We start from the raw sequence: 10,296 nt of genomic DNA on the forward strand, positions 1-10,296 counted from the left end.
TCAGACAAGTTTTGTTTTAGAGGTGCAAAAAATTACAAAGGAAACCTTGCCGAAATGTTGGTAAATCAAAGAGTAGTTTATCCAGCCAGGATCTCCTAAGTTCATGAATCACAAAACAAAGACAACAAAACAATCTCACCAGATTTCGTCTGTAGTACAAGTGCACCACATGACTACCTGCCGGGCAAGTTTCTAAACTGACTGCAAAGAAAGTTAAATATTGAGGCCACGATACCCCAGCAGGCATCCTCAAAATTTATGGTTCTACACTCTGCTGTTTATTTGTGCTTTTTTGTTCTTGTTTTCTTCTTTCTAGACATCTTTCTAACTCTTTTCTGAAATAAACTTCATCTGTAGGACATACAGGTGAGAGGTTTGATCTTCATTTGTCTACTTTTTGGTTAATGTTCTCACTCCCAAGATCTCATTAGTAATTCTCTTTACTGTCTGCCATACAATTCATGTGATGTGAGTTTGGAGAACTTGGTATTGGATCAACTAACAATTGCTTCTTGATATTTTGATATATCCTCATCACTTTTCTGCTTAATATTGTATTGATATTGTAAGGAGAAACTCTGTTTTGGTCACTCATGGGAGTAAAAGGGTTAACAAAGTATGACCGTCAGAAATGACAGTTTCTGTTTCTCCTTTTGCGTCAGCTGATTAATTTTTGTAGCAAATCTCTATCGAAGACAATTTAAAATTAAAGGAAACATTTAAAATTTAAAGATTTCAAAAAAATTTCAATTTTTCCCACTTTGCAAATGCCAACGTTTCTGATGGTGGCTGAAGTCCTATACTTTAAAACAAAGCCGTAGTCACAGCGACTGTCTAATCTTTACGCCATTATTTCCATTATCCAAGTACTGTATGCATAATGAAGTATGGAGCTGTGCGGAAATCTAAAGCAGTCATTTTGCGACTACGAAAGGAAAAATCAACAGCGCCCTTTCAAACAGTTTCAAAAATAGTTCATATGGAGAATTATACAAAAAATAATGACCCACTTAAATTAAAATTTGTTCGTACTGTTGATAACGCATTGATTAATTAAAAAATATATAAATAAAAGAAGACAGTACTTTTACCAGATCAACGTACAAGATTAATTATAGTTCAGCATACTCACAAAAACTTTCCTTTCCATTGCAAATCTTCATCATAAATGGCTCAATTCCAGCTACAGCAATGGGCCATTTAATGGTTTTTTTTCTTGAAACATGGAATGCTCAAAGGTAAAAAAAGCCTGCTGTAATTTCAAACGGCCGCTATGTTGAAAGACAGCATTTTGAGGTACTAAAAACCTGGAACTTTTAACCGCTGGTCTCTTTACTACTTACTACGCATAACGTTCTTGTAAACAAGAAAGAAGTCAAAGAACGATAAGCTTATGAGTCTGGTGGGTGTGTTTGTATGCTTCCCCTGATTCACGACTAAACCTTAACGCAATCGCGGATAACAGGATGCAGAATCAAGAGGAATCCCTTCGTTACAGCCCAAACTTGTGAGTGGTATTTATACTTCTGCCTTAACCAAACAAAAATTCAGGAGTTTATGATGAAGCCAAAGAGACAAATAATTTGAAAGACGAAGACAAAAACACCCGAAAAAGTCCTAAAAAGCCAAGACGTCCAGTAATAATAGTTAATATTGCCTCTCATTGGTTGGTGCCATGACTGCATCGACACAAACTTAAATGAGGAGCGAAAACTACAAATTTTTAGGTTAAAAAATTGAGTATTTTGTGGGGAGCTAAGGAAGAGCCCGATGTCAAGGTACCGTGAGGGATGATGGTAACAAGAAGAGAAAAAAAGAAATTAAGGGTTACTTGGCACCGTTGGTCAAACCTGACAAATGTATAACTAGATTAATGGTTCAACCGGAATAATGGGAATAAAAGGAGATATAGGCGATGAAGGATCACGTGGTATCAGTGAACCGCCAGAAATCAAGGGTGTGAAAGGAGAGCAGGGATCTAAAGGAGACAAATGAGAAATCGTGAATAGTGCAGCGTCACAGACCAACTGGAAACATTGCGCGTGGAAAGCAATGATAATTAATACAGTGGAACAATCAAAGAAAGGAAATACCGAAAATATCTTCAATTTATTCCCTAGTATCGTTATATGAAATTTATCTTCACTAAAACTGTTTTCTTTCGTTGTTGTTTTTTTTTTTTCCACCCAATCAGTATATGTTTTTCTGGTTCCAGATATCCATTTTTCCTCTCGGATTTCCTGGGATTCAAGGGTCGAATGCCATACCAGGAATGCTGGGAATTCCTGGCGTCCCAGGGCCGCAAGGACATCAAGGAAAAGATGGATCTAAGGGAGAGCCTGGTGTCAAGGGATCGTGGTGACCGGTGTGCCCCTGAAATGATGGGGTTAAAAGGATATAAAGGTAATGAAGGTTCACGTGGGAAATGCTTTAGAAACTCTTTACGATGGTCAATTTACATTATCAATTCAGTTGATAAAAACAAATTGTCTTGTAATACCCCTCACTGACGCAGTACCACAGTTATAAAATTACCCTCTTTGAATATCTAAGGGCTTGGCCGCCTTTTCCTGCTGCCTTTTGCTGATTAAAACACTGTTATCGGTGATATCTGAAAAAGGAGTCAAGCTGATGAGTGCTATCACCTATTTCCTAAATAAAGCACGTTATTACGCCAGTTTAATTAGATGCTAAGTTTGACAAGTATTTGAACGTTTGTGGGAAATAGGTTGAGCAAACTCGCTGCTACAACTCTAGCCCTAGCTTACTACAATCACCAAAAGATATGCAAAGATATTCTCACTTGGTTGTGTTTTCTTAACCTTGGAAGTTGACACCACACCCGTGCTTTCTGCGAGATAGCGGCATATAAGACTGTGTGAAAAATAATCTGAAGCATTCAAGGCTTACATTCTAGAGATAAATTCCATTCTCCGAAAAAAACAGATGTGACCCTGACGCTGATAAAAAACCATTAACTCTTTTCGAAAAGTGAAACACCTAAAATAGTCGTAATTATAGAAACATCACTTTCGGAGAACATACCAAAAGAGATACAAAAATATCGTTCTCGATTGTAACTTCTCGACACAGTTCTGGAATTTGTACAAATAATACAATATCACAGATTTTGGAGATGAAGATATATTTGACCGCCCCAATATAAGCATGAATACCGTAATCGACCATATCAGGCGCTTCAGAGTCTGCAGAAACGCTCTCCTGAACATCAAAGGGCTTGACCGCTTTTATCCTGAAGCATTTTGTTAATTACAACACTGTTATCTGTGATATTTAAACGACTTAATAGCGTGAATGGTACATTGTCACAGACCAACTGGGTGTGTGTGGAAAAATCTGAATGATGATAGAGATAGCGGAAAGATTAAGGTACAGAAATATCCAGAAAATGCAATAAAAAATAAATTAATTTGTCGTGGCCATATCTGAAAGAGACTTTCGAGAAATGCCGCCAAATATATCAATTAACATTTCTGTGCATTCTTGCAGGCAGGAAAAGTACAAGGTCATCGTCAAAATTTTTTTCCTACAACACTCTTATTTTGCACTAAGACTGTCTTCTCGGCATTTTTAACGGGCTTGCTTATTCAACAAGCTGCAGTCTGATACAGCTATTTAAGTCTCATTCCAGCGGCACATAAGACTGTGTGAAAAATAATCTGAAGCATTGAGGCTCACATTCTAGAGATAAATTCCGTTATCCGAAAACAGTAACAGATGTGACCCTTACGCTGATAAAAAAAACCTTTAAGTCTTGTAGATAAATGAAACGCCTAAAACAGTGGTAATTAGTAGAAACATCACTTCCGAGAACATACCAAAGAGAGACAAAAAAAAAAATCGTCTGTAATTTGTACCATTGATGCACAAAAACAGATTTTGGAGATGAAAATGTATCTCACCGCCTCAATGTAAGTATGAGTACAGTAATAGACCATAGAACAAATAAACATGATATCAGGCGCTTCATAGTCTCCTGAACATCTAAGGGTTTGAGCGCTTTTATCCTGCCGCAGTTTGTTAATTGTTTCTGTATCTGTGATATTAAATGACGGGTTAAACTAACCAATGATATCATAGGTGCAGGGGCCACTTCGTAATTTTCAGACCCATTACTGACACTATTTTCCCAAAATTTGGGGGGGGGTGAGGAGGGAGTGTTGCCAGCCCCCAATTCCCTCGGCGCCTATGGGTGCTATATCATCTGTTTCTTCAATCAAACACATTAAAGTTTTAGATAAATTTCATATCAGTCAGACGGCTGGTCAAAGCGTGAATGCTACTTTGTCACAGACCAACTGGAGACTGTATGCGTGGTACAAAGTCTTAATGATGATGGAGGTCGTGGAAAGATTAAGGAACAGAAATATCCAGAAAATGCAGTGAAATAAAATCAAGTGTTAGAGCCAATTTGTCATGGCCATCTCTGAAAGGGAATGTTGAGAAATGCCGCCAAAATAAAAATATCAATTAACAATTCTGCGCATTCAAGCAGACAGGAAAAGTACAAGGTCATCATCAAATTATTTCCTGTAACATTCTTATATAACATATTTTTTCCACTAAGACTGTCTTCTCGGCATATTTTATGGGATTTCTCATTTAACAAGCTGCAGTCTAATTATTCATTCCAGCGAGATAGCGGCACATAAGATTTTGTAAAAAATTATCTGAAGCATTGAAGACTTACATTCTAAAGATTAATTTCGTTATCCGATAACAGTAACAGATGTGACCCTAACGCTGATAAAAAAACCTTTAAGTCTCGTAGAAAATATCGTTCTTAATTTTAACTTCACAACACGAGTTTGCAACTTGTACCATTAATACACAAAAGTAGATTTTGGAGATGAAAATATATCTCATCGCCTCAATACAAGCATGAACACGGTAATCGACCACATGATATCAGGCGTTCAGAGTCCACAGAAACACTCTCCAGAACATCTAAAGGCTTGACTGCTTTTATTCCGCCGCAGTTTGTTAATTACAGCACTGTTATCTGTGATATTTAATGGTGGGTCAAACAAACCAATGCTATCGTGGGGCCGGTTCGTGCCATTTTTTGCCAGGAGGGGAGGAGAGGGAGTGAACCACTTGCACAAAAAAATTTTGAAAGTTGCCGAAATTTTTATGAAACAGTCGAAGAGGAAGAAGGGTCATATGATAAACTAACATAGGCCTACATACGAAATAAATATATTTTTTCCTATTAAAATATCACATGAGCCCAAAACACACGTCAAAAGAATTGTATAGCTGTCTCTGCCATTCCGACGGCTGGAGATATCCATAATACGATCTATTTTTGACTACAGAGTTGCCATATGCCCTTTTAATGTTAATAAGTGAGATGCTACTGACACGTTGTTGCTCCATGGTGCTACAGAGGTAAGTTTTCAATCAGCGCCGGCTACGGACTGAATGATAGATCTGTGGAACACGATGTAGCAGGTAGGGAATGTATCAAATAGATCATTCTCGTGCATTACCCTAAACATCTCTGAAACAGTCATGTGACCTTATCCGCGCACAAGACGAAAGCCGCGTACATTTTCTTCTCAACTTCCAGAATCTCGTCGTCGATTTTGTAAAATTTAGCATCGCGGAAGAAGCTTTCTTTATCCGGTGTTTCACTGTGACAGATATTTCCCAAAGCACAGATTATTTCCTGTTCTTTTGCACTGAACCTGGGCTCAAGCTCGGTCAGCACCTTGCCGATGGACGCATAGTAAGTGTTCATCCGGTGGTGCGATTACGGTGTCAGCTGCGTTTGCACGTGATCACCTACAAGGTCTTGAATGCTGCGCGATGGCGTTTGTCTGAGTGCCCTGGTTTCCCGTAATTCAAACTGAGAACTGGTTTACTAGTCCTTAATTGTAAGACTCATTGCTGACACTATCTGCCATACGCTGTTGGAACTTTCTTGACTACGACACTAGCGTAAGGTCTGAATGGTTATGTGTGCAGATGACATCGACCGTCATCCCCTAAAGATATCGGCACAGACTATAAGTGTTGCTCAGAATTACTCTCAGCACTCACAGTCCGCAGACGAATTTAACTGGCTTTACCACGTCTACTTAAGTTTAAATTAATAATTGTCTCTTTGAAAGAAAAAAAAAGACGAAAAGAAACATGGAAACTTTTGTAAAAATTGGCTTTGCCAAAATTTCTTTTGCTGCCCGAAAAATCTGAGTTGCCTAAAATTTGGGAGGCGGAGAGGTGGGGGGTTGACAGCCTCCCAGCTCCCCCGACCCGTTCGCTTATGGGTGCTATCACCTGTTTCTTCAATCAAACACATTAAAGTTTCAGTTAAATTTAATATCATTGAGACGGGTCTGCAATTTGTACTATCATTGAAATGTCGACAAAATATAACACACCACTTCATGATAAGTTTGAGTCTAACATGCGGCATTTGCAAATGTCTATACTATTTTAGAATGGATCCAATAACATGAATACCGAAATCGAGCTAAGGACTAATGAACATCATATCACAGACCATATCGACCTTTTATTCTCAATATTTCTTGTTTGATCCGAGTAGGTAGATTTTGTGGCCCAGATTTTTCTGCGTAATTTCCTGAACATGAGTGAAACATTGGTCTGTTGGTCAGTACGTGCTTCATTAGTGAACTGATAAGGATATCACAGTCAAGTTGTTGACCTGGTGTGCGAGTTCAAGTAGCTTCAGACATCCTTATCATTTAGCTCCAGCGCTTTTTAATTAAGGTTGTTATTTTATAATGAAATTCGGTAGGATATAAATAGGCGAGTACATAAGGAGATATATATTTCAGTCATAGAGCACGAACTATTCACGCAAAGTAACCATCGGAGTATGCCGAAACTTCTGATCCTCGCTGTATTGTTATTTTTCTCATCCAAAACAGGAGTAAGTTCCGTGGGAACAACCACCAGTCCTCAACAACAGAATCCTCAAGCTGGCGCTGACAAAGACCCATGTGAGGTATTCTTAAGCATACTTTATCCACGATTATTTACTACGAAATCGCATGTACTTGATGAAGCGTTCATTTGTCATACCTCAGTTTACAATTCATGTCTACCAAGCTAAGCAAAAAACAAATCCCTCATCAATCATGAGTCTCAAAGACAAAGGAGGAAATTGCTTGAAAAAGTTTTCTTTTAGGAATATCTCCACAACGGTATGAGATCATCCAATGTTCCGCGCTGTTTCTTCTAAAACGAAGCTAAATTCCCAACGTGATTAGCTTCTGAAGAAACTGCTGTGCTACTGAGGCGGACACGTAGATATCAATAAACATCACTGATGTTTATTGATATTTACATGTCCGCCGAAATAGCACAGCAGTTTCTTGATGTACGGTACATCCATTCAATAATTATATGTTCTTTCTTCTTTTTCAGAAATCCATTTTTGCTCCCGGATTTTCTGGGATTCCAGGATCGAATGGCATACCAGGAATGCCGGGAATTCCTGGCGCTCCAGGGCCGCAAGGACAACAAGGAAAAGGTGGAGCTAAGGGGGAGCCTGGTGTCAAGGGACTGAGAGGTATGACGGGAACAAGAGGACAAAAAGGAAATGCAGGGTCACTTGGTAAAAATGGTGCACCTGGAATGATGGGAATAAAAGGAGAGAAAGGTGACGAAGGATCACGTGGCAGCAGTGGACCGCCAGGAATCAAGGGCGTGAAAGGAGAGCAGGGATCTAAAGGAGAGAAAGGAGAAATCGTGAATAGTGCAGTGTCACAGACCAACTGGAAACAGTGTGTGTGGAAAAATCTGAATGATAATAGAGATAGTGGAAAGATTAAGGTACAGAAATATTTAGAAAATGCAATGAAAATAAATTAAGAGTTAGAGCCGAATTGTCATGGCCATCTCTGAAGGAGACTTCTGAGAAATGCAGCCAAACTAAAAATATCAATTAACAATTCTGTGCATGCTAGCAGCAGGAAAAGGTCATCATAAAATTGTTTCCTATAATATTATTATAGAACTTCTTTTTTTTTCGCACTAAGACTGTATTCATGGCATTTTTGATAGGATTGCTCATTCAACAAGCTGCAGTCTGATACAGCTATAAAAGTCTCATTCCAGGGAAATACAAGAGTCTATGGCAGTTCAACTAAATGCAATCGGTGGTTCTTTAAGTTTAATGGAAATGAATGCAGTGGACCAATGACAATTGAGGCTGTTGTGTACAATCACTGGCTATCGGGGAATCCTGATCTGCTTCATCACAGATCATTTGAGGGATACTGTGAAAACATTCCACAAGGCAGGGTTACTGTGGAGTTATGGGTAGGACAGTGTCCAAGTGGTAATAGACTGGGTGATGCTTTCACTGGATGGCAATCAGTATCACGGATAATGATAGAGGAAGTGTCTAGAGCCCAGTCCTGATTACTTCTGTCGTTTTAATAAAAGGAATGGTGAACAATGTTTTATTGTTTCATAACTGGCCTTGCTTTCTAACTTTTTGTCACAAACATCGTTTTCACTAAACATTTTCCCTACATTTTTTGTGATTGGGGTATGAGATAATAGGGTTTCAGCATCTGAGTTCATAAGGTTACTGATTTTTTTTAATTGCAAGTCAGACTTCACCGAGAAGGAGAGACTGTTCATAGCTAGTCTATCACTAACAAATATTTATCAAAGTGGAGGTTGCTGGTGGAAGATATTTTCCGAGCTACGAGACGGGGAAGAAAATATCCGCACTTGCCACCCACACTGAGTTGAATGGTTGTTTTAGTAAATTAGTATATACTAAAACATTGAGTTAATATAGCACAAAAAGAACACTCATTTATTCTTGCAATGACTACAATAATTTCTGGTGCAAATCCCGCGCGCGTTGCTTAGAGGTGAATAAGAAAGAAAATGCAGAATTTGAGTGTCCAATCAAGCACGATTTCAACGCTATCCTCTGTCTTAGTATATCCTAATAATTTTTTTTATCATCACTGTAATTGTTAGTACTATTATTACCATTAATGTTAATATAGAATTACTTTTTAAAAAAGTACAAAGAAGGCAGTGCCTATCACTAGCTTCAATTTGTTCGTGCTCAAACATTCTGAAGGTAAAATTGAGTATTTCAGCCACTATTCATTGATCGACCGACCTAGTCAAGTGACAGATAATTAGCGGTTCCGGTTATTAATTAGAACTTACCTCAAAGCGTTTGTCACAGTGTCCTTCTAACTTCCTAGAAGCTAGTTTTTGAAATGGGAGCGGAGGGTCACTATGCTCATTTATGAAAAAAGGGTTTACTCTGGTATACATGTATCTTCAAGCTTCATCGACCAAATCTGTAATTATCATTTCTCTGCTAAATTCCTTATTTTCGTGGCACTGAGTAATGCTCTATATATTTCAAGGTGAGTCCAGAGAAGATTTAGGCCACAATAAATATTTTCCCTCTCTAAAGAACACTGATTAGGGTCAGATGACTTATACCGGCATAATGTTATAGTAAGTGACTTCATAAAAATCCCTTGATGTCACAGTTTACCAAGAGATGAATTCTGTATCCTGAGTGTTTTCAACAATACGGCCTGCTTTTCCTGCTCTTCTTGCTCGGAATTTGTTAAGTAAAATGTTGTGTTCTGAACTTCGGTAAGCCTTTTATTGTTAGCAAGTGTTACCTGTTGGTGATAGGAATACGGTGGGGAGGGGCGGAAGGTCGAGGGGTTCTTAAAAGCTATTATTTTGAATTATCAAATTGAACAGAAAGAAAAATTTAAGCATAATTCTCGGCACGATGCCATGGGTGACGGTCATGATCAGAAGCATAATGATCAAATTTTCGCGCATAATTTATGTGAAACTTCCTTTGCTACACATGGGTTAATACCAACTTTTACTCGTGTACTAGCTGATCCATTTTGTAGGAGAAATAAAGTTCTTATTATTATTATTATTATTATTATTATTATTATTATTATTCATCACACTGACTGGCAAATATGCACAAGTGATAATGCAACAATAGAAAGCAAAAATTAATTATATGCGTGATGTTTTTTCTGTTTTGTTTTTTTTTTTTGTAATTTTTTTATTTTAGTGATGATGAATCAAACCCTTTTGATAGGCCAATTGAAAAAAACAACAACCAAAAATGTGAAAAAGCACTCCGCCTTCGGTCTCTTGCTTTCACCAACTTCCTCGTGTTTAGAAAACCTGATAAAACACTGCCTCGTTTATGAATTATTACACCACAATCGAGAACGGAGCAAAAAGAACCAAATTTAAATCTAATTCATTTATTGCAAACAA

At 38.0% G+C, this 10,296-nt stretch overlaps 1 protein-coding gene across 1 annotated transcript; it reads left to right on the plus strand.

The window, feature by feature from the left end:
- The first annotated feature begins 6,660 nt into the window (after positions 1-6,660).
- On the plus strand, positions 6,661-9,450 carry LOC149044967 (uncharacterized). Its single transcript, XM_089207364.1, has 3 exons — positions 6,661-6,997; positions 7,420-7,827; positions 8,059-9,450. Exons 1-3 carry the CDS (start codon positions 6,869-6,871, stop codon positions 8,416-8,418), a joined length of 897 nt encoding a protein of 298 aa, XP_089063490.1. The 5' UTR covers positions 6,661-6,868; the 3' UTR covers positions 8,419-9,450.
- The last annotated feature ends 846 nt before the right edge of the window (positions 9,451-10,296 follow it).

This window comes from Pocillopora damicornis, chromosome 5 (genome assembly GCF_964200805.1).
Source record: "Pocillopora damicornis chromosome 5, jaPocDami1.2, whole genome shotgun sequence".
Taxonomy (NCBI): Eukaryota; Metazoa; Cnidaria; class Anthozoa; order Scleractinia; family Pocilloporidae; genus Pocillopora; species Pocillopora damicornis.